Source organism: Dendrobates tinctorius, unplaced genomic scaffold (genome assembly GCF_039654945.1).
Source record: "Dendrobates tinctorius isolate UK_male_01 unplaced genomic scaffold, ASM3965494v1 ptg000012l, whole genome shotgun sequence".
In the NCBI taxonomy this organism is placed as follows: domain Eukaryota; kingdom Metazoa; phylum Chordata; class Amphibia; order Anura; family Dendrobatidae; genus Dendrobates; species Dendrobates tinctorius.
Genome location: NW_027361680.1, coordinates 10,396,618 through 10,420,817, shown reverse-complemented (window position 1 = coordinate 10,420,817; position 24,200 = coordinate 10,396,618). Strand labels below are relative to the sequence as shown.

At 44.1% G+C, this 24,200-nt stretch overlaps 1 protein-coding gene across 10 annotated transcripts in view; it reads left to right on the top strand.

Moving 5' to 3' along the window:
• Positions 1-24,200, top strand: part of RBFOX2 (RNA binding fox-1 homolog 2) — a 346,684-nt gene that overhangs the window by 70,411 nt on the left and 252,073 nt on the right. For 9 of the 10 annotated variants that reach the window (XM_073557987.1, XM_073557984.1, XM_073557985.1 and 6 more), the window contains exon 5: positions 22,723-22,815. The exons of the other annotated variant lie outside the window; for it this stretch is intronic. In XM_073557987.1, coding sequence (XP_073414088.1) covers positions 22,723-22,815 — 93 coding nt within the window. The remainder of the gene's footprint in view (positions 1-22,722; positions 22,816-24,200) is intronic. 10 annotated transcript variants of the gene reach the window in all.

The following is a 24,200-nucleotide window of genomic DNA, read 5'->3' as shown; positions in this document are numbered from 1 at the left end:
GGGGTCACTTATGGGGGGTTTCCACTGTTTAGGCACATCAGGGGCTCTCCAAACGCGATATGGCGTCCGATCTGAATTCCAGCCAATTTTTGCATTGAAAGTCAAGCGGCGCTCCTTCCCTTCTGAGCTCTGCCATGCTCCGAAACAGTGGTTCCCCCCCACATATCAGGTATCGGCGTACTCCGGACAAATTGCACAATAACTTTTGCAGTCCAATTTATCCTGTTACCCTTGGTAAAATAAAAAAAAAAATTGGACCTGAAGTAATTTTTTTGTGAGATAGTTAAATGTTCAAACTTTTTTTTTTTTTTTTTTTTTTTTTTTTTTTAAACATTCAAATTCCTGTGAAGCACCTGAAGGGTTAACAAACTTCTTGAATGTGGTTTTGAGCAACTTGAGGGGTGCAGTTTTTAGAATTGTCACTTTTGGGTATTTTCTGTCATATAGACCCCTCAAAGTGACTTCAAATGTGATGTGGTCCCTAAAAATAAAATGGTGTTGCAAAAATGAGAAATTGCTGGTCAACTTTTAACCCTTAACTTCCTAACAAAAAAAATTTGGTTCCAAAATTGTGCTGATGTAAAGTAAACATATGTGAAATGTTACTTATTAAGTTTTTTGAGTGCCATATCTTATTTAAGGGCATAAAAATGCAATATTTGAAATTTTCGTCAAATTTCTGTTTTTTTTCACAAACGCAAGGTATATGAATGAAATTTTACCACTAACATGAAGTACAATATGTCACAAGAAAACAATGTCAGAATCACCGGGATCCATGGAAGCATTCCAGAGTTATTACCTCATAAAGGGACAGTGGTCAGAATTGTAAAAAGTGGCCAGGTCATGAACGTGCAATCCACCTTTGGGGTTAAAGGGCCAGCGGGCCACTTCGCAGTTCAATGTAGTCAGCCATCTGCCCACCTTGGCAGATTGCCAGTTTTGGCCTGTTGGCTAGTACATCCAAGGTATGTCAAACCTGGTGACACCCTCAATGCCTTTGTGAATATGTTCAACTAGTAAAGAAAATGGGTTGAAAGATGAAGGGAAGGGAAAGAATATATGAAACCAGAAGTCCTCTACAAGCCAATTCAATTGTCCCCAAAGTACTGACAGGTACTCACACTTTTTTTTTTTTTTTTTTTTTTTTAAAGATGTGAGCCAATTCTGCCAGGTTAGGGGATTTCTTGTTCTCTTGGCCTTATGGTTGACTGACACAAAACCTGTTACACAATAGAGGATTATGCTAGAATGCCAAAGTATGTTGAAGATTAAAGTGAAAAGCCACATAGCAGTGTTTCAAGAAAACATTTTCAATGAATGTAAAGGGTATCTGTCAGTAGGTTTTTGCTATGTGTTATCAGAGCAGCGTGCCATAGGGCAAGAGGGCCTGATTCCAACAATGTATCATTTACTGGACTACTAGGTGTAGTTTTGATAGAATCCCTGTCGTATCTGTTGTAGCATTGGTCAGAATGCTAAGCTGGGTATAACCTTGCTAACACCAGTGATTGGCAGTTTGCAGTGTACATATGAAGCTGCCAATCACTGGTGGTGCAGAGATTCACTGCTTGAAGAGGTCACGCACAGCAGTCATGCTGTTAAAACAAAACAATTGTTTTGAAGCTACAACACAGTGTAGTAAGGGACACATCCTTGGGATCCACTTTACTTGGTTATATTATGCTGCTCTCAGATTAAATGGCAAAAATCTACTGACAGATTTTCTTGAAAGATCAAGGCGTCATGAAGATTTATGCAACACTCCAGACTTTATCTCCAAAGACCAAGGTATCATCAAAAATTGTTGGAAATTCGGTGAATCTGGGGCATTACCACTATACACTCACTGGCCACTTTATTAGGTACACCTGTCCAACTGTGTGTTAAGACTTAATTTCTAATCAGCCAATCACATGGCGGCAACTCAGTGCATTTAGGCATGTAGACATGGTCAAGACAATCTCCTGCAGTTCAAACCGAGCATCAGTATGGGGAAGAAAGGTGATTTGAGTGCCTTTGAACGTGGCATGATTGTTGGTGCCAGAAGGGCTGGTCTGAGAATTTCAGAAACTGCTGATCTACTGGGATTTTCACGCACAACCATCTCTAGGGTTTACAGAGAATGGTCCGAAAAAGATAAAAAATCCAGTGAGCGGCAGTTCTGTGGCCGGAAATGCCATGTTGATGCCAGAGGTCAGAGGAGAATGGGCAGACTGGTTCGAGCTGATAGAAAGGCAACAGTGACTCAAATTGCCACCCGTTACAACCAAGGTAGGCAGAAGAGCATCTCTGAACGCACAGTGCGTCGAACTTTGAGGCAGATGGGCTACAGCAGCAGAAGACCACACTGGGTACCACTCCTCTCAGCTAAGAACAGGAAACTGAGGCTACAATTTGCACAAGCTCATCGAAATTGGACAGTAGAAGATTGGAAAAACGTTGCCTGGTCTGATGAGTCTCGATTTCTGCTGCGACATTGGGATGGTAGGGTCAGAATTTGGCGTAAACAACATGAAAGCATGGATCCATCCTGCCTTGTATCAACGGTTCAGGCTGGTGGTGGTGGTGTCATGGTGTGGGGAATTTTTTCTGGGCACTCTTTGGGCCCCTTGGTACCAATTGAGCATCGTTGCAACGCCACAGCCTACCTGAGTATTGTTGCTGACCATGTCCATCCCTTTATGACCACAATGTACCCAACATCTGATGGCTACTTTCAGCAGGATAATGCGCCATGTCATAAAGCTCGAATCATCTCAGATTGGTTTCTTGAACATGACAATGAGTTTACTGTACTCAAATGGCCTCCTCAGTCACCAGATCTCAATCCAATAGAGCATCTTTGGGATGTGGTGGAACGGGAGATTCGCATCAGGGATGTGCAGCCGACAAATCTGCGCCAACTGTGTGATGCCATCATGTCAATATGGTCCAAAATCTCTGAGGAATGCTTCCAGCACCTTGTTGAATCTCTGCCACGAAGAATTGAGGCAGTTCTGAAGGCAAAAGGGGGTCCAACCCCTTACTAGCATGGTGTACCTAATAAAGTGGCCAGTGAGTGTATATGGAACTTGATATGTGCAGTGTTTTTTAAATGTTTACTATGTGAACAATCTTACAGTGGGTACGGAAAGTATTCAGACCCCTTAAATTTTTCACTGTTTCTTTGCAGCCATTTCGTAAATTCAAAAAAAGTTCACTTTTTTTCTTATTGATGTACACTCTGCACCCCATCTTGATTGGGGGGGGGGGGGGGGGAGCAGAAATTTAGAAATTTTTGCAAATGTATTAAAAAAGAAACTGAAATATGGTCATAAGTATTCAGACCCTTTGCTCAGTATTGAGTAGAAGCACCTTTTGAGCTAGTACAGCCATGAGTCGTCTTGGGAATGATGCAACAAGTTTTTCACACCTGGATTTGGGGATCCTCTGCCATTCTTCCTTGCAGATCCTCTCCGGTTCCATCTGGTTGGATGGCGAACATTTTCAGGTCTCCTCAGAGATGCGCAATTGGTTTTAGGTCAGGGCTCTGGCTGGGTCAGTCAAGAATGGTCACAGAGTTGTTCTGAAGCCACTCAGTTGTTGTTTTAGCTGTGTACTTGGGGTCATTGTCTTTTTGGAAGGTGAACCTTTGTCTGAGGTCCAGAGCACTCTGGAAGAGATTTTCATCCAGGATATCACTGTACTTGGCTGCATTCATGTTTCCTTCAACTGCAGCCAGTCATCCTGTCCCTGCAGTTGAAAAACACCCCCCATAGCATGATGCTGACACCACAATGTTTCACTGTTGGGGGTTGTATTGGGCAGGTAATGAGCAGTACCTGGTTTTCTCCACACATGCCGCTTATCACCAAAAAGTTCTATCTTCGTCTCATTAGACCAGAGAACCTTATTTGTCGTGTGTGTGTGTGTGTGTGTGTGTGTGTGGCGGGTGTTGTGTTTTTTTTTTTTTTTTGTTTTTTTTTTTTAAATCTCTGTGGGCTTTTATGTCTGTCACTGAGGAGATGCTTCCGTCAGGCCACTCTGCCATAAATGCCCGACTGGTGGAGGGCTGCAGTGATAGTTGACTTTGTGGAACTTTCTCCTATCTCCCTACTGCATCTGTGGAGCTCGGCCACAGTGATCTTGGGCTTTTTCGTTACATCTCTTCCCCCACGATTGCTCAGTTTGGATGGACGGCCAGGTCTAGGAAGACTTCTGGTGGTCCCAAACTTCTTCCATGTAAGGATTATGGAGGCCACTGTGCTCTTACGAACCTTGAGTACTACAGAAATTCTTTTGTAACCTTGGCCAGATGTGTGCCTTGCCACAATTGTTTCTGAGCTCCTTGGCCAGTTCCTTTGACCTCATGATTCTCATTTGGTCTGACATGCTCTGTGAGCTGGGAGGTTTTATATAGACTTGTGTGTGCTTTTAAAAAACAAGTCCTATCAGTTTAATTAAACACAGCAGGACTCGAATGAAGGAGTAGAACCATCTCAAGGAAGATGACAAGGAAATGGACAGCATGTGACTTAAATAGGAGTGTCTGAATACTCATGACCATGTGATTTTGTTTTTAATAAATTTGCAAAAATTTACATTTGTGTTTTTTCAAGATGGGGTGCAAAGTGTACATTAACCCCTTTCCTACATTAGACGTACTATTCTGTCCATGTGACCTAACATATTTTTCGGACTATAAGACGCACCAGACCATAAGACGCACCCCAATTTTCAGAGGCAAAATGGGGGGGAAAAAAGTGTCAAATGGGGGTCCGAATTCAGCTTACCTAGGAAGGGATCCGACACAGGTGGAGGAGTGGTCACAGGGGTCATTCAGTGGTCCCGGCTGGTGCGGTGGCGGCGGCTCTGTGCTTGGGCAGGTGGGGTGAGGGTGGCAGCAGGCTGTGCTCCGGGACAAGATCTGAACCTGCGCATGCGCTGTCCCCGGACCGGCGTCCATCTTCCCGGAGGCCACCGCAACATGGCAACAGCCAGCAACGGATGTGCGGGGGCCTCCGGGCTTCGAGGAAATGCCGGCGGAGCCGCCACCACCGCGCCCCAGAGCCCCGCGGCACCCCCACCAGCCATGGATGGATGTAAGTATATTGCGACCATAAGACGCATAACCCAATTTCCCCCAAAATTTTTTTGGGGAAAAAAATGCGTTTTATGGTCCGAAAAATACGGTAAGTCCCATGGACGGAATATTACGTCATGCCCTTTAATGCGACATACCGACTTAAGTTGCGGCAATCGCATTAAAATGCTGACTCCATCTTACCTCAGGGTAGATGGCCTCGGCATCCCGGGCTGTCTCCTCCCTGTGCGCTGTGATTGGCTGTTCAATTCCGAACAGCCAATCACAGCGCTTCTCATTGTTTCAGCCAATCAGGCCCGGTGCCTGGCAACAGCATGCACTGGCGAAAAGCCCCTGGATTGGCGCGCTCGCCAATCTAATCGATCGCGCCAATGGCAGCGCACAGCGGCGGAATATCGCCGCTTTGTCCTGCCGGTACCGGCCTGGATCGGTGCTGTAATAGCACTGATCATAGGCCGTAGCCTAGGACAGGCCCAGTAGGGCCTGCAGGAAGTGGTTGGCGAGAACGATTAGATCGGCAATCGCGCCAACTACAGGGCACAGCTGCTGTGACCGCTCTGTGCCCTGCTGGTGACCTGGCCATGACTTGCCTAGGAATCGGAGCTGTGAGCTCCAGTCCTAGGCAGTTGCCATGGTCACCAGGCAGAGCAGGGATTGGTGGATCGATGTAATCATTCGATCCCACCAATGACAGGTCACAGCAGTGATGTGACCGCTCTGTGACCTGTCTGTCTCTGCAGGGGTCCTCACTCTGGCTGAGGATTCCTGCAGAGAGGTCAGATGCAGCAAGAGCTCCTGTGCTGGGTATTGTGGTGCCACAACTTGTAGCATCACAATCCCCGCAGAAAAAAAACACTACAACTGTAAGTGTTAACTGATCCCTGATCCCCCTGCCCAATCTCTTCATCCAACCCTATCCCCCATCCCCCTCTTTTGACCCCCCCCACTTTGCGCCGTTTCCGTGTGCGCATTTAGCAGCCGCCAAATTTTGATAGGTGACGCAATTCCCTTATCAAAGCTTGTGCTGGCTGTTTTCCATTTTTCTTTTTCACCCCCCCCCCCCTCGCTTTGCACCACCCCTGTGCGCACATCCAGCAGCCACTAAACTTTGGTAAGGGACGCCGTTCACTTATCAGATCTAGGGTCTGCTGTTTTAGACTTTTTTTTTTTTTTTTTCACAGGTATCTTTTCTCCCCATTTGCTCTTTTTTTCCTTTTAGCTTTTTCCTTTTCAAAATAGTTTGCACCAATCACTAGCCGCCCCCCCCCCCCCACATACACAGATATAAAGTAAGTGCACCCAAGCACCATACGTGCACAAAAAAATGTCCCGCTCATCCCGTTACTCCCAACAGCGCTGTTCAATGGAAGAGGCATATTCTCTCCTTGCCTCCGACACTGATAGCGAGGGAGAGGATCCCACATTTCATTCTTTTTCTGATTTTCCTCTTCCCCCTCCTCATCTTCCTCCTCGAGTCCTGCGGAACCGCCACGCAGACACTCCAGGACAGAAGATGAGGCAGCGCCCACCATGCCTGCAGCTGATTCAGCAGACCCTGTGTGGACCTCACCCCCCGAAAATTACAAGCCACTGATTCCTGATTTTGTGGCAGAATCAGGAATCAAGTTTGACACCATGGCCTCACAGAAATTGACTTTTTCAGAGTCTTTTTCTCTGAGGATTTTGTTAACCTCAGGGTGGAGCAAACTAATTTGTACGCTCGGCAATTTTTGCAACACCCGCGATCATGATATTCTAACTGGTCTCCTGTAGACGCAGTTGAAATGATGCAGTTTTGGGGCCTGGTCCTCCACATGGGTATCCTGAAGAAGCCTGAAATTCGGCAATATTGGAGTGTTAATTTTTTTTTTTTTTTTTTTTTTGTATACAACACTCCAGTGTTCCGAATGGTCATGGTCCGGACGCGTTTTCAGGCCATCCACAAATTCCTGCATTAGGCTATGTGCACACGCTGCTGGTTTTTCCGCGCAGATCCGCAGGTAAAGTGACCTGCAGTTTTCCTGCAGATTAGCCTACGGTTTTGCCCTGCGGTTTCATACCTCTACTATGTTAAAGGTATGAATCCGCACAAACAATTGACATGCTGCGGTTTTTTAACCGCAGCAAAACCGCGCGGAAAAAAACGCAGCGTGATCACAACGGATTTGAAAGTCCATAGGGTAACATGGTTCTGTGCCATGTCTGCGGAACTGCTGCGTTTCCGCAGGGCCAAAACCGCTGCGGAAATGCAGCAGAATCCGCAACGTGTGAACACAGCCTTATAACGATAATGCACAGTGTCCCGCACGAGATGACCCCAACTTTGACCGTCTGTTCAGAGTTCGGCCGGTCATCGAACACTTCAACAAAAAGGTTGCTGAAGTGTACGTGCACAAAGGGACATCTGCGTGGATGAGTCCTTGGTCCATTTTAAGGGCAGGCTCTGATTCCATCAATACCTGCCCAGTAAGAGGGCCAGGTACGGAATCAAACTCTTTAAGTGGTGTGAGAGTACCTCAGGGTACACCCACAGGTTTAGAGTGTACAAAGGAAAGGACACTAGGCTTGAACCCCATGAGTGTCCTGTCCTGGGAGTGAGTGGGAAAATTGTGTGGGATTTGGTGCACCCACTGCTGGATAAAGGTTATCGCCTCTACACTAATAACTTTTATACCAGCGTCCCACTCTACAAGTCCCTCTCTGCGCGAGGTACCGCAGCCTGCGGTACTGTACACAAAAATCGGAGAGGCCTCCAGAAGACGCTACTTGGGCAGATGCTCCGAAAAGGTGAGAGCAGAGCCCAATTTAGTGACCACCTACTGGTGGTCAAGTACAAGGACAAGAGGGATGTCCTTCTCTTGACCACCATACACTGTGATAGCAGCGCCCTCAGCACTGTACAGGGTAACTCTGCACAGGTCAGCAAACCTGATTGTGTACTAGGGTGCAATAAAAACATGGGGGGCGTTGATCGCTCCGATCAACTCCTCCAACCGTACAATGCTTTGAGAAAGGCCAAGGTGTGGTACAAAAAGCTGGCCGTGCACATAAGTCCAATTGGCAATGTTCAACGCATTCCTGCTGTCACAATGTGCATGCCACACCGATACATCGTACCTTCAGTTCCAGGAGGTAGTGTAAACACTGTAGAGAAAAAGGTCCTCCAAGGATATTATATAAAATATTCAAATTTTATTAAATAACACAAAAAATAAAAAACAGCAAACCATACAGAAAGTGGAAAATGGCATGACACTGGGTGACAAACATAAGAACTATGAAATGACTGGTACAATAATGTAGCACATGAGGGAATATAAAACAATTCTTAAAGTGCTGGTGAAGCAAGCGGAAATAAATATTAATGATATAATCTCACATATTAGAGCCTAATAGCATGTTAAATGAAGCCTGCAGCGACATTATGCACAATGAAATAGATGAAACCCAGACATTGCTGGTTTCCCCATAGCTGATCTCCTCAGAAGGAAAAAATCCTTCCTAAAAAATAAATGTGGGTATAGAGAGGGTCAAGTAAGGGAAATACACCTCATGGCTAGAGAATTAAAGCAATAGCATATTTACCAGAATGAAAGAATCACCAAAATTGTGCTGATGTAAAGTAGACATATGGGAAATCTTTATTAACCATTTTGTGTCACCTAACTCTGAATTTTTATGCCCTAAAAAAAGAAAGTTTGAAAATTTGTTTTTTTCATAAATAAACACAAGTTATAGCAAAGACATTTTACCACTAAAGTGAAGTACAATATGTCAGGAGAAAACAGTCTCAGAATCACTTAGATCCGTTGAAGCGTTCCAGAGTTATTACCTCATAAAGGGACAGTGGTCAGAATTGTAAAAATTGGCCCGGGCATTAATGTGCAAACCACCCTTGGGAGTAAAGGGGTTAATGAGGAAAAAAATGAACTTTATTGAATTTACCAGATGGCTGCAATGAAACGGAGTGAAAAATTTAATGGGGTCTGAATACTTTCTGTACCCACTGTAAGTCGACTGGGACATCATTTTTAAGTTTTTCTTATCCTCAACATGTTGTAGGCCACTTGTGCACCTTTAACCCCTTCGCACCCAAGCCTGTTTTTGCCTTCGTGACCGGGCCAATTTTTTCAATTCTGACCAGTGTCACTTTATGAGGTCATAACTCTAGAACGCTTCAACGGATCCTACTGATTCTGACATTGTTTTCTCATGACATATTGTACTTCATGATGGTGGTAATATTTTTTCGATATGATCTGTGCTTATTTGTTAAAAAAATCAAAATTTGGCGAAAATTTTGCAATTTTCAAACTTTTAATTTTTATGCCCTTAAATCAGAGTGATATCGCACAAAATAGTTAATAAATAACATTTCCCACATGTCTACTGTACATCTGCACAATTTTGGAAACATAAAAAAAAAAAAAAAATTAAGGAAGTTATTATAAGGGTTGAAAGTTGACCAGCGATTTCTCATTTTTACAACAAAATTTGCAACACCATTTTTTTTTTTTTTAGGGACCACCTCACATTTGAAGTGAGTTTGGGGGGTCAATATGACAGAAAATACCCAAAAGTGACACCATTCTAAAAACTGCACCTCTCAATGTACTCAAAACCACATTCAAGAAGTTTATTAACCCTTCAGGTGCTTCACATGAATGAATGGAATATGGAAGGAAAAAATAAACTTTTATCTTTTTTTCACAAACATTTTACTTCAAAACCATTTTTTTTTTTTTTTTTCACAAGTGTAAAAAGAGAAAATGAACCACCAAGTTTTTTGTGCAATTTCTCCCGAATACGCCAATACCCCGTATGTGGGGCTAAACCACTGTTTGAGCACACGGCAGAGCTCAGAACGGAAGGAGTGCCGTTTGACTTTTTCAATGCAGAATTGGCTGGAATTGAGATCGGATGCCATGTCGCGTTTGGAGAGCCCCTGATGTACCTAAACAGTGGAAATCCCCCACAAGTGACATTTTGGAAACTAGACCCCCCCAAGGAACTTATCTAGATGTGTGGTGAGAACTTTGAACCCCCAAGTGTTTCAGTAAAGTTTATAATGTAGAGGCGTGAAAATAAAAAAATCACTTTTTTTCCACAAAAATGATCTTTTAGCCCCCAATTTTTATTTCCACAAGGGTAACAGGAGAAATTGGACCCTAAGAGTTGTTGTCCAATTTGTCCTGAGTACGCTGGTACCCCATATGTGGGAGAAAACTACTGTTTGGGCACACGGTGGGGCTCGGAAGGGAAGTAAGTGACGTTCTGAAATGCAGACTTTGATGGAATGGTCTGCGGGCGTCATATTGCATTTACAGAGCCCCTGATGTACCTAAACAGTGGAAACCCCCAATTCTAATTCCAACCCTAACCCCAACACACCCCTAACCCTAATATCAGCCCTAACCATAACCCTAACCACAAACCTAACATCAACACACCCATAACCTTAATCCCAGCCCTAACCCTAGCCTTAACCTGTGTACCTGCTTTTTTCTTTTATTTTTGTGACAAGATCGCTGCCCTGCGATCTGACTCCTAGTAACGCCACTTCTCCTCTGATCTCACACTGACAGATGATCAGAGGTGAAGCAACGTTACTATGTGACAAGATCGCTGCCTGGCACATAATAACGCAACTTCTCCTCTGATCTCGCAATGACAGATGATCAGAGGTGAAGCAGCTTTACTGTGTGACTAGATCGCTGCCTGGCACAGCTGTGCCAGGCAGCGATCAGCTGTGCCAGGCAGCGATCTAGACACACAGTAACGCTGCTTCACCTCTGATCATCTGTCAGTGTTAGATCAGAGGAGAAGCCGCGTTACAATGAGTGAGATCGCCGGTAAACAAGCAGCTTTCCCAGCAATCGTTCCCATTGGCTGCTGTGACGCTGACGTCATCAGGACCTGAACCAATCAGGTCTCGATGACGTCGGGGGTCCCAGCATGCATTGTGCATCGGGATCCCCACGTTGTAAGGTATGTGGGGGTCCCGGGGGGCACAAAACCGCCGACGTTTATCTACTGTGGGCGGTTGGGAAGAGGTTAAAAAGTCTTGTCTCATTGCTCCTCACAAACACAACCCAATCTTTCATTAATGAAGCCATGCTTGTTAGAATTGGATTGGCATATGCTGAGGATTACAAAGATCTGACAAATGGACCGTATAGGAGCAGAGTTGCAATGTGTTTCAAGTGGAATGAGCTCTGCCCATCGGTCGGCAACCACCTGGAAGGGTGAGTCAAACCATTCTACTTGTACATAATAAAATCATGACAAAGATTTATTCAGAAACTGGAAAAGGCATTCATGAGAATGTGGTGCATTTGTAACTCATGATCAAATGCCCACAACATAAGTCCCTGAACCCCACTCTGATGATCCTTTTTTTGTTCTCTGGGGTGGAGGGGTGTTATGGGTCCCGGTACCTTTTCAGAGACTTGAATTGGTGGAAGCATGTTCTCCCACTGTTGTATAAGATCATGTGTTTCTCACGATGTCCGTCTTGATGAACATGGGTGAATAGGAACCCATGACCAATAAGTTAACATTAGCTGAGATAGAGATGCCTCCAGTCAAACCCACTGCTTTCAAGTAGCATCATGAAACCAATCTACCAGAAGTATCTGAATACACGCAAAATGGTAAGGCTGAAAATCAGGGAGGCTAGTACTAACCTTTAAAAGGGGTTGTCTGGTCTAAAATGAGAAATCTGCAGTCACTGTGTGACTGTAGACTTTTGAATCCCCCCCCCCCCCCAGTGCTTGCACTTTGTGCTGCAAGGATTCGCCAGTTTGTGAGCTGGGAATGGCGGTAATGTATGTGACATGCATACTCTCGGCCATCTAGTGGATGTGGCCTCACTCCATATGTGTGAGGGTGTGGCCATCCAGTGGGCGTAGGCTTGCTTAATACGATGGTATGCAGTGAAGCCACGCCCACTTCTGCCCAGGACTCTGCATATCGCATACGCCGCCGCCATTTTCTGTTCAGAAACCGTTGAATCCCTGCAGCTGTAAACTTGCCCCAGACCCAGACTGACAGCCATCCCCAGTGCAGGGTCAGTGTCAGTCAGGGCTGGGGACACTGCTACAGCCAGTGCTCTGTGTACTCAAAAAGGTGACTGACCCGGCACCTCCCCTGTGGCTGAAACTGAATGCTTCCCGTGAGAGAATAAAGTTAATTTTCTCCTGGCAGCGTTCTGCGTGCAGGTGCCGGACAGGCTATTAACCTGCAGATTAACCCCATATCTGCATCTTCTGGTGACAGTTTTGTTTAATTCTGCCAAACGACAATTGAGTTTTGTGATGAGATTTATCATTAATGGTGTGAGTGAGCAGAGAAAGGTGGTAAAGTTGCGTATAGCTGAGCAGGATCAGAGACCGCATCTGAACAAACCAAAAAGAGCCTGCGTGCAGTGACTCTACCCCAGAGGCCGGAATGTTGTGGTTTGAACATTTTCGGATTTGGTCAGATTTACCTGTTTAAAATTGCTGAGACATCATCCATCTGCTTTGAGTTTTGTCAAGATAGAGGGCAAAGTCATTCTAGGACTTAATGTACATGGTGTCTCTTAACAGCCACTGCCAAATGCTCCGTTATTAGAACCAAGATCGGGCGACAATGGGCGCTCCTGTCTAGTCCCAATAAGAAAACTGTTAGGGTATGTGCACACGCTGCGGTTCCACAGCAGTTTTGGCCTCTGCGGGTCCGCAGCAGTTTTGGCCTCTGCGGGTCCGCAGCAGTTTTTGCTGCGGTGTACAGTACCATTATTCCCTATGGGAATAAAAAACCACTGTGCAGACGGTGCGGATTTTTCCGCGCAGGTTTTCTGCGGTTTTGAAACCGCAGAAAGAATTGACATGTCAATTCTTTCTGCGGATTACGCTGCGGTTTACCATCTGCTCCATTGTAGAGGTGATAAACCGCAGGGCAAAACCGCAGAGCAATCCGCACGGCCAAATCCGCACCCCAATCCGCAGTGTGTGCACGTACCCTTAGTACAGGCTTTATCAGAGGGACCACCGTACAAGGCCATTAGTCTACCATGTTAAGGCCTAGAGTAATGTTTTAACCCCTTCACATCACAGCCAATTTCTGGGTTTTATTTTTTCCTACTCTACTTCCAAGAGCCATGCTTTTTTTTTTTTTTTTTCCCCCCCCCCCCCCCGTCCACATACCTGGATGATGGCTCTTGTTTTTGTTCTCTTGAATGGCACCATTCATCTCATATCTTTTCTTCACTTGTGAACAAGTGAGCATATGTTTGCCTGTCACAATTTTCTGAGAATTGAAAATTTAAACCTTCGCAAGACATGTCGCTGTATGAGGGTTTTTTTTTTTTTTTTTTTTTTTTTTTTTTTACTGATGCCATTATGGGTTAGATGCAATGTTTTTATCTCCTCTTATTGCATTTTATTGCAATGTGGCATCCAAAACATAATTCTAGCATTCAGATTTTTCTTCTAGTCACACCTTTCACCAATCACCTTAATTTACTTTATATTTTACCCCCATCCCAAATTTATTTTTGCTGTATTTAATAGTCCCCTTGGGGTCTTATAGCATAAGCAATCAGATGATCACAGCTTCAAGTACCACTGCTATGTATAGAGAAAATGGCAATCTCCTACGAACCCCAGCTAAACGCTGGCTTTCACATCACCAGCGAAGTCATGCAGACCCCCCCCCCCCCCCCCCCCGACTGTCATGACAACCCAATGACCTCTTATCATGGACTCTTGGTATGAAGGTCCCTACTGCTGGTGAGCGTTAAAAGCTGCTGTCAGAGATTGACAGCAGCATTTAACAGGATAACAGCACCGCTCCACCCACATCTGTTAAAGGAAGGTGATGGGTGGATAATTCATTTAACCCTTTCATGTTATGAAGGGGTTAAATGGATTTGTGTTAGAAGGGTTCAAAGTTGATGATCAACTTGACAATTTTCCATCAAAATATGCTAAACCCATTTTTGTATGGATCACATCACATTTGAAGTGACTCTGAAGGGCCTATATGACAGAAAATACTCAGAAGTGACACAATTTTAAAAACTGCACCCCTCAGAGTGCTCATTACCACATTTATTAACCCTTCAGGTGCTTCACAGGAACTAAAGCAATGTGGGAGGAAAAAATTAAAATTTAACTTTTCAGCGTTTCAGCCTTTTTTTTTTTTTTTTTATAAACTTTCACAAGGGTAACAGGAAAAATTGCACAGTCCATTTTCTCCAGATTACACAGATACGCCATATGTGGAGCAAAACTGCTGTTTCGACGCATAGCAGGGTTTGAAATGGAAGGAGCGCCACTTGACTTCTGGAGCAAAAAATTGGCTGGAATCAATGGGGGATATGTCGCATTTGGAGAGCCCCTTATGTGTCTAAACCGTGGCAACTCCCCCCAAGTGATTGAATGTGAACCACATGTGGTTTCAAACTGCTTTTGAGGCAGAGTGCAAAGCTCAGTTCGGGAAAGGGTTCCATATTGGAGTTAAGATTTTGCTAGACTGGTTTAAAGGCGCTATGTCATATTGGTAGAGCCCCTGAGTTGCCGGAACAGCAGAACCCACTACAAGTGACCACATGTTACAAACTACACCTCTCAATGAATTAATTTAAGGGTGCACTGAGCGTCTTTACATCATGTGTCTCACAGAATTTTATACGATTGGGTGATGAAGAATGAATAATTGCATTTTTTACAAAAAAATTGTTTTAGCCCCAGATTTTCTGCTGAATGTGGCAATTCCAGATATGTGGCTGTACGTTGTTCCTTACCCGTACAACAAGACTCGGGAGGGAAGGAGTGCTATTTGACTATTGGAGAACAAATTATCATCTAATAGTTTGAAGACTCCATATACAGAGCCCCTAAGTGCCAGAAGAGCAGAATGCGCTCTAGTGACCCCATTTTGGAAATTACACCCCTCTGGGAATTTATAAGGGATAGTGACTATTTTAAACGATAGTGGATGTTGCTGAGTGAAAATTACAAATCTGCCATTTAGTGCCCATACATGGTACCCAGCTCATGCTTCTGCAGACATGGACCCCATAAATTAAGGGGGCCTTCATTGCCAGAGAAACGGCAAACGTGGATGCTAAATGTGGTTTAGGCACACTGGGGCTCAAAAGGGAGGGGGCGTTTGGATTTGGGAGCGCAGAATTTTTTTTTTTTTTTTGGGGGGGGGGGGGGGAGGCATATTGCTTTTTCAGACCCTTTTTGCTACTAGTAATGAGGAAGTACACTATATTTACATTGACTGATGGAAAACGTGAGTGGGCACTTTTTTTTTTTTTATTTTTTTTTATTTTCGTGGATTGAGTTGAAGCTTTTATTGGGAAAGTTTTACAAAACGTCTGGGATCGTTTATCCAGCGGTCTACGCCGAGTACTTACTTTAGGATTCTCATCTAAATCTCTGAATGACATGATTCACATTAAATCCCTGAGGGATACATTAACTGTAATGAGGCAGCAGAGTTACTCTGGACCCTGGCTTCTATTCAGCAGTGTCCTTTACAGAGGTGTACAAAACTATGGCCGACCACGCTTTTGTGTACCAACGGATCATAGGCTAGACATTGTCCAGTGTCTCAAACTGCCTCATCTTCCTCCGTGGGTTCTCGCCAGCGATATCGCTGTGTGACATGTATCAGCGACTGGCCCCTGTATCATGCAGCTAGAGGCTCTATACAGAGGTCATATAGTAAAGGGGGCTACCTTGACTCATACCAATTGAGATTTTAAGAGGGAGAAGAGTGAAAAGGGAGTTTAATTGAGGCAGAAGGGGAACTATACAAGGCCCTGATAGCTGGTAAAAAAGCCCTCAAGATGCTTTCATAGTCCCAAACAAAGACCAATTTAATTGATCAAACAGTTTTTCTGCATCCAGGTCAGTGTGAAACAGGACGAGTCTGGAAATGGTTGGCTCACAGTCCTTGAATAAGATATCTTTCTATAACCTAGCCTTTGCCATGATCCTTTCCTTAGTCTCAGTCATGAAGACAGCAGATGATCCCATGGATCTGGATTCGACCCCTTTAGATTTTAAGTCACAATGAGCTCTGTCAGATTTAAGACGTTGAGGGAGGCTCCCCCAGCACAGCATTAAAGATCTCTTGAAGAATTAGGGTACCGTTACACCTAGCGATGCACCAGCGATACCGACCAGCGATATGATGCAGTCAGGATCTCTGGTGCATCGCTAGGTGGTCGCTAGTGAGCTGCCACACAGGCAGATCTCACCAGCGACATCGCTGGGGACGGGGATCGCTACTTACCTGTCAGACGCGGCGATCCTGCGTCCTCCCGCCCGACTCCACGCGTCGCTCGTCGTCACAGCAGGAAGCCCCAGCAGGAAGTGGCCGACGAGAAATGGTCCAGGAGCTTCTCGCGCGATCAGCGATAATCAGCGGGGGAGCCGGTTGGAGGTAAGTATCACATGCAGTGATATCGCTAGCAATATCGCTGCAACGTCACAAAATCGGTGACTTTACAGCGATATTGCTAGCGATATCGCAGTGTGTAACTGGGGCTTTAGTTTGGGGTTGTATTGCTCATTAGTTTCTGGAGTGCCCCTCACTCTGATATTGCACCTCCTCCCCCTATTATCCAGATCTTCCAGTTGTCCTTGTAATTATCTGACAGACCTCTGTTGTGAAGAGGTTAATCAATGGAGATCAGCCACATGTGGTCTGGTAGTGTTGTTCTCCCTCTCCAGTGAATCTATACAGCCAGCTAGATGTTGCAGGTCCTGCCTCATACAGCCAATCTCAGACCTACAGGTCTCCTTGACCTCAGCAATCAAGGGCTTAAAATCCTCCTTGGAGGGAAATTGTGCAAGAAGTCTTTTCCAGGATGACAAAGGAGCACCCATCTGTGACTTTTTTTTAAATTTTTTTTTTTTTCCTCAGAGGACTCCCCTGTGTAATCGCTTGAAACTGCTGCAGTATTGGCAGAATGACAAATATTAGACCTGTCAGAGAAACCATTCCCTCTCCTTTCCTTTCTGACCTGTTCTTTTTCTGAAGAGTCGCCCTAACCCTCAGGGAACAGTGGAGACTGATTTGCTTGGCAGTGCAGAAGGGGAGGGGGAATGGCATCTGTCCTCTTCATCCTGAGATGGGATGTCATCTTGTGCTGCACTGTGCCCTGAAGGAGACAGCTCATTATGCTCAGCAGGGGCATGCTGATGCTTGTGTACGCAGGGTGAATGATCATCCTTTCTCCCCTTCTCCCCGCTGGTCAGGCTTATACTTGTCGGGAAGTTTCTGGGGATCGTCTCCTCCCGGTCCACACCACGGTGCCTCTCCCTTCCTCACTCCAGCCTCCTTGACCGCGCGGCAAGATGGCACCTGCTGTCCCGTGCCTGCCTGCTCATGCAGGATGAAGGCATCTAAAGCAATCACCGGGAAAGCCATCAGTGCTGGGTTCTTCAGATTCCTGGGGCCCATCGTTGCAGCTTGTAATAGTCCGGTACAGGTGAGTATGAGCCGCTATAAAGCCAGGCCTGGCAGGAGTTCCTCTCCCTTGTCCGATCATCACAGCATCCGGACACTCCTCCAAAAATGTTTGTTTTTTTTAATTTTCACAACTCGATGTTATAATTTTATGTGAAGCACTTTGGGTTTCAAGGTTCACCACACAACTAAAGGAGTTCCTTGAGGGGTCTAGTTTCCAAAATGGGATCACTTGTGGAGGGGTTTCCACTGTTTAGGCACATTAGGGACTCTCCAAACATGACATGGGGCCCGCTCTCTATTTCAGCCAATTTTGCATTCAAAAAGAAAAGCAATGTGCTCTCCCTTCTGAGCCCTGCCGTTAACCCAAACAGTGGTTTTCCCCCCACATTTACTGTAGAATATCTGCATACTTGGGGGGGGGGGGGGGGGGGGGAGGGGGATTGCACACAATTTTTGGGTTCCATTTTTTTCCTGTTACCCTTGTAAAATTTGAGAGAATTTTTAATTATATAGCGCCATTAATTCTGCAGCTCATTACAGACACTGTCATTGCTGTCCCCAATGGGGCTCACAATCTAAATTCCCTATCAGTATGTGTTAAGCATTGGGAAGAAACATGGGGAGAACATACAAACTCCTTACAGATGTTGGTGAGTATAATAAAACTTATTTTTCAGTTTTTCGAGATCGGGTTGGGGCTCATAGAAAGCTGTGTATAAGCCCTGAAAGGCGGTGGCCGCATCTTATATCGGCTACAACTGCTGACAGGTTCCTTTTTAGTAGGATCAACCCTCCTGAGATATCTATATGGGCACACAGGTCATAGAAAACTGAATAAAATGACACCTTGATATGTCTTATTCCAGAGACATCCAAGTCTATTTAAATGAGCTGTTCAGGGCTATGGGCCGGACAATGATCTGCATGAGAATCTGCCTCGAGGGATTATTGTAAATATAAGGAGGAGTTACCAGTGTGATGTGTAATGGTTACAAGTGTGATGGCTGCCCTCTTCTCTCATGACCTCGCTGCAGAGCCATGTGGGATTATACCTCACATCTGCAGGCTCCTCTCAGCCTCCAGCTCACATAGTCAGAGTTGTAATCAGGGCTGTGGAGTTGGAGTCGGTGCTCATTTTGGTGGAGTAGGAGTTGGTATAAAATGGACAGACTCCGATTCCTAAAATATATAATAAATTGGGTACAGTAGTTCAATGCAGAATGTGCTGAATATTTTTTCATAGGAATTTGGGAAAGTTATGAAATGTCCTATAAATGGCCGTTCTATTCCTGATCTAAGGCTACCCACACCCAGTGTTTTTGCTGCGTTTTTTGAGGATACGGTTTTCAGTTGCAAAAGCAGATCAGCTTTTTAAAAAACCGCATCACCTGAAAGGTGTTTGCGCCCATAATGTTTTCAATAGCAAAAGCAGATTAGAAATCTGCTCTATCTATCCATTGGTGATTCTCTGGAAAAAAAAGTATTAGAAAATTAGTGATTGAAGAAGCCCTTAAACAAAAGGAAGATCTTAAAAAGACTCTCAAAAGACGCTTCATGTTTCTTAAAATGGATGCCTGCACACGTCACAGAGTGAACGATTTTGCCATCAATGTTCGATATGTTTGTGACAAAGAAATTGTTACCAAGACACTGGCAGTAAAAGATACTAAAGCTCATCACAGCAGCCAGTTTCTCCAGGCCTTAGTGGAAAAAGTTCTGCAAGATTACAAACTCAAAAAAGAACAGGTTCTTGCTATTGTAGCGGACAATACTTCAAACATAAGTACAATGAAACTGATGAATGAGAGTAATGAACAGCTAGAAGAAATTTTGGATTCAGTATGTTTGAGATGGAAGGCCACAGTGCTGTTCATGTAACTGAGGAACAAACAGATATTACAACAGAAGAACAGCAAAATTATACTGTAGATATAGATGATCTTGTTGAAGCTGCTTCAAAACACTTTCATATTCATCACATGCGCTGTGTTGTGCACACGCTGCAGCTGGCAATAAGAGAGAGTTTGCAAGAGGGATATGCTGGAAATCTGATTGGAAAAGCGAGTAAATTGGTTATTGCCGCCAGAATCCCTCATCTTGAAGAGACGTGCTGGGAAAGGGGCAATTGTCGATCAAGCCACTTGGTGGGGCAGCACTTATTTAATGATTGAGCGATTGAACTAAAACCGTTTCTTATAGATATGGCGAACCCTCAGGAAACCCTAAATGAAGGTCAACGGACACAGGTGGCTGAATTGAAGGAATTGCTTAATCACCCATTTAACGGTGACTAAAAAATTACAAGCTGAGGATTCAACTCCTGGCATTTCCATAAGGAAGTGGAAGAACTTGCTATTTTGCCTGTCCCAAAGAGGAGGTTTAATCGCAGATGGCATTGCTGCTTCAATGAAACGGAGAGAGACACAGCTATTGGAAAATAAAAAATTTTCTGGCAGCCGTTTGTGGACCCAAGTCATCGTATACTGCTTGATGATCAACAGCTTACTAAAGGAAAAGCTCTGACTGAGGTACCAGTTAGGATGAGTGGCCTACAGGAGGACTGCCAGGTGCAAGAGGACTTGGGTCCTGACAGTGCTACTGCTGCCATATCTTCATCCTCATCAGATGAGGCGTTTGATTTTGACAAGCATTTGGATGACCTGGAGCAGGCAAAGCGTTGATGCAAGGAACAAAATTTCACTCAGTCTCCTATAGCAAGCAGATTGACCGTATTTCAGCCAAATGTTTCACTTGCTCTCAAAGAAATAGAAAAATTCAACCGTTCATCAAAACTGATACTGCATGAGGCAATTCCTTTATACCCGGAAATTGTTAGAGATGTTGCCCATGTGGTTACGGCTTTGCCTCCAACCCAAGTTAGTGTAGAGAGGTTGTTCTCTGGCCTTAAAATTATAGGTCAGATTTGAGGTCATCTATGAAGGAGGATCTGATGGAGGCAATACTATTTCTTAGAACAAATTCATAGACTGCACAAATGTTGTTTAGTATGTTTTTGTTGAAAACTGTTTTTGCCGCTTATAGTTTTACATAGTGTTATATACTGTATAATCGATATTATTACATAGTGTACTACATATTTACAATTTATTACAGTTTGTGTTCTAAAGTTGTATTCCAATAAATATATTAATCTTGATTATTGTATCATAAAAATGATTAAATGTCTGTTCACATTGTACTTCAATAAATTTTTCACTTAAATATAAGCGATATATGTCGGAGTCGTGTAAGGTAAATTGAGGAGTCGGAGTCGCAGGTTTGGCTTACCGACTCCACAGCCCTGGTTGTAATATTGCAATACAGCAGAGCTGAGAGTTGCAAAAATAGTGTTTCCTAGACGACCAGGTTCATTTCTCCTGTGATGTGTTGGTTGCATGTCCCACACTGGTAACTCCCGTTTTATTGAAAATTATCTCAGGAGGCTGATTCCCATACAGATCAGTGTCTGGCCCATAGCCTGGTACAGCTCATTTACATATAAGAAATAATAAGACCCTGGCTCACAGATGGCAAGATGTCACTTTATTCAGCTTCCTATGACCTGCATGTCAATGTAACCTGCTTATTAGGAGGGTTGATCCTACTGACAGATTCCATTTAATTTTTAGGTCACCAATTCTGCGGGCAGGCAAAACAGAGGCCATACAATGCAAATGATGCCAATTTTTTTAATGGAACTAATTTTTCAAAAATGATTCAGACAAAATTATATATTTAAATAAAAAAGAAATTGCAGTCAGTCATCCATATCCTTCATGCTGGGGCTATATGGGGGGGGGTCATGTGACCTTGAACAAATGCACAACTTGTTTGCGACTTACTGTCACGTGACTATTTTAGAACTGTAATTTTGCGGTGCTGGATTTTCAGTCACATGTTTACACATTTGCAACAGTCAGTCACAGTGCCTCACCAAAGGAAAGAATTGGGTCTCATATCAATGCAACACGCATGGCCCTAGCTTATATGGTAAAAGTTTAGTCTAAAGATCCCCATCTCGCTTCTCATGCCTCCAGTTCATGGACAGGTCTCTTGTGTGTACATAGGGAGAGACCCGTCAGACACCTGGAGTGGAGAGGGAGGGATGTGGCTGCTGGTGGCACTGGACTAGTCTCTTCTTGCTGGCTGGGTCTTTAAATGCTTGTTCTGAAAAGTCTGTTTCAGAGAAAAGCATACTCTTAATGGTGCCCATGCCTTGGTCCAGATGACTGACCTTAACTGGGAACCTTGTACAACTTGGCAAAGAATGCCCATTTTTATTACCTGAAATTGAACTATTCTTTTTCTACATTTTGTGTCATCCCAGTTCTAAAAGTAAAAGGCTGTAGTTGAACAACCTTAATCATGAAGTGCGAGTGGAAACTTGTAACTCCTACTGCAAAAATTAGTAAACATGGCCAATATTCACTTTTCTGCAGCAAGCTTCTGAAGGCCTAAATATCAATAAAAGCTCTCTTGTATACTCGCAGTGTTGTGAACAGTCATAGCTGTAACTTACTTCAGGGATTATCTCCACATCTGGGGTGGCTTACAAAATGACGCTGAAACTTCTAGTTTTCACCCATTTCTAGTTTTGGCTCTCGAGTACTGATGCAAAATACTAGCATGCAAAAGTGTCCAACAGGTCATTGCAATCCTTCCTTCCCAGTTGAGGTCTTAAGGTATTTCTTGTTGGCATCTGTTAACCCACCATTCGTCAGTTTTGTTTTCTATGCCTATAATATATGAAAGCTAGCTCAGTCTCATTCAGCTATGTGGAATCAGATTTGAAAATGGCTTTTTTTTTTTTTCTTTTTTTTGACCAACACCTTATCTTTTGATTCTCCGTTTTGTTTTGTTTTTTCCTTTGGAGGTATATTCACTGTCACTTCCCCCCTCACATTGCATGTGTCTGAAGAGCATCAACATGACAGTTTAGCGCTCTGTGTTTTCTGGTCTTTCACTGTTGCAAAGTTTAAAACAAATAAGAAGTTTTGAAGTTCTGTGTTTTATCCAGTTTTTATTTAAGTTTAATTCTGGCTCTTTGGCGGCTGATGTTTTCTTGTGCCCCCTTACTCTTTTTCACCTCTCCTGTCCCTCTCTATTCTTCCCCTTCCCTTCTCTAATGATTTGCATGTATGTCTCCCCTTTGCACGCAGGGTTTTGGTTTTGTAACTTTTGAAACTAGCGCGGATGCTGACCGGGCCCGGGAGAAATTGCACAGCACGGTGATTGAGGGGCGAAAAATTGAGGTGCATGTCTTTACCTAAACCTGAAAGATTGCTAAATGCCATCTGCTGCACTCCATTCTGTCTTTCTTTTTTACACTTCTCTTACAGTTCTTATTATGGCCTTGATTATCTTTAACTGCTTGGCTTGATTTTATCTCATTATTCTAAGCTTATGTAACTTCCTAATTTGTGCGTTTGTTAATTTGTCTTCCTTTCTGTTTTCCTAAACTCCTCCATCAAATTACCGTACTTTGTTCTTCACCTTATCTTAAATTGTTTTGTAGCGTTAAAACACTGTAGTATCAATGTCTGCAGGAAAAGTATTTTACTATATCTTGCTGATCTCTTCCCCTAATATCAAGATTGAACTCCCTCTTTCTCCCATACTACAAGCTTCCCTATTTGCTTCCTTTGATTCCTCATTTGCATTTCTTGCAACTGCAACTCTAAAGGTGTCTGACACCCCCAAAATGCCTTCTGGACTAACTACACAGTGATGTAAGGGTCTTTATGTGAGATAGCGTTCGCTCTAGGGGTAAACGCTGCCCAACACTCAAAATGAGGGTGTTTAACAGTACATTCAGCTCATGGCCACACACGCCATGGGTGCACTTGGCTCATGGCCACACACACACGCCATGGGTGCACTTGGCTCATGGCCACACACACGCCATGGGTGCACTTGGCTCATGGCCACACACACACGCGCCATGGGTGCACTTGGCTCATGGCCACACACACGCCATGGGTGCACTTGGCTCATGGCCACACACACACGCGCCATGGGTGCACTTGGCTCATGGCCACACACACACGCGCCCCGGGTGCACTTGGCTCATGGCCACACACGCGCGCCCCGGGTGCACTTGGCTCATGGCCACACACACACGCTCCCCGGGTGCACTTGGCTCATGGCCACACACACACGCTCCGGGTGCACTTGGCTCATGGCCACACACTTAAACCTCTTCATTTGCATATCATTTAACAAGGACTGTACCAGGTACAGTGCTAATATGATTTTATAGGGGATGACATCCCCTATAGCACTCTCTAGTTAGTCTTAAACAACATTTTAGGGGTGACAGACTTGATTTAATATATCTGCATGTTGTATGTTTATAAACTTCATTTGTTTTCTAACATGCTTTATTTTAGAGTCATAATATGTAGATAAGGCTTATGTCACACCATGTTTTTCCATACTGTGGTAAATCTGTGACCGGATCAATGTTTACACTTGTATTGTACACTGTCCATACAATTTTATGGACCAGAGAACTGCCATAAAGTCTCCCTTTTGGCATATGTCGGACAGGTATATGTCTGAAAACATTTGTGAACATGCTGAGAATTCAATTTTGTTTTCTTTTGATCTGTCTGGATGGTGACTAAACATAGTTGAA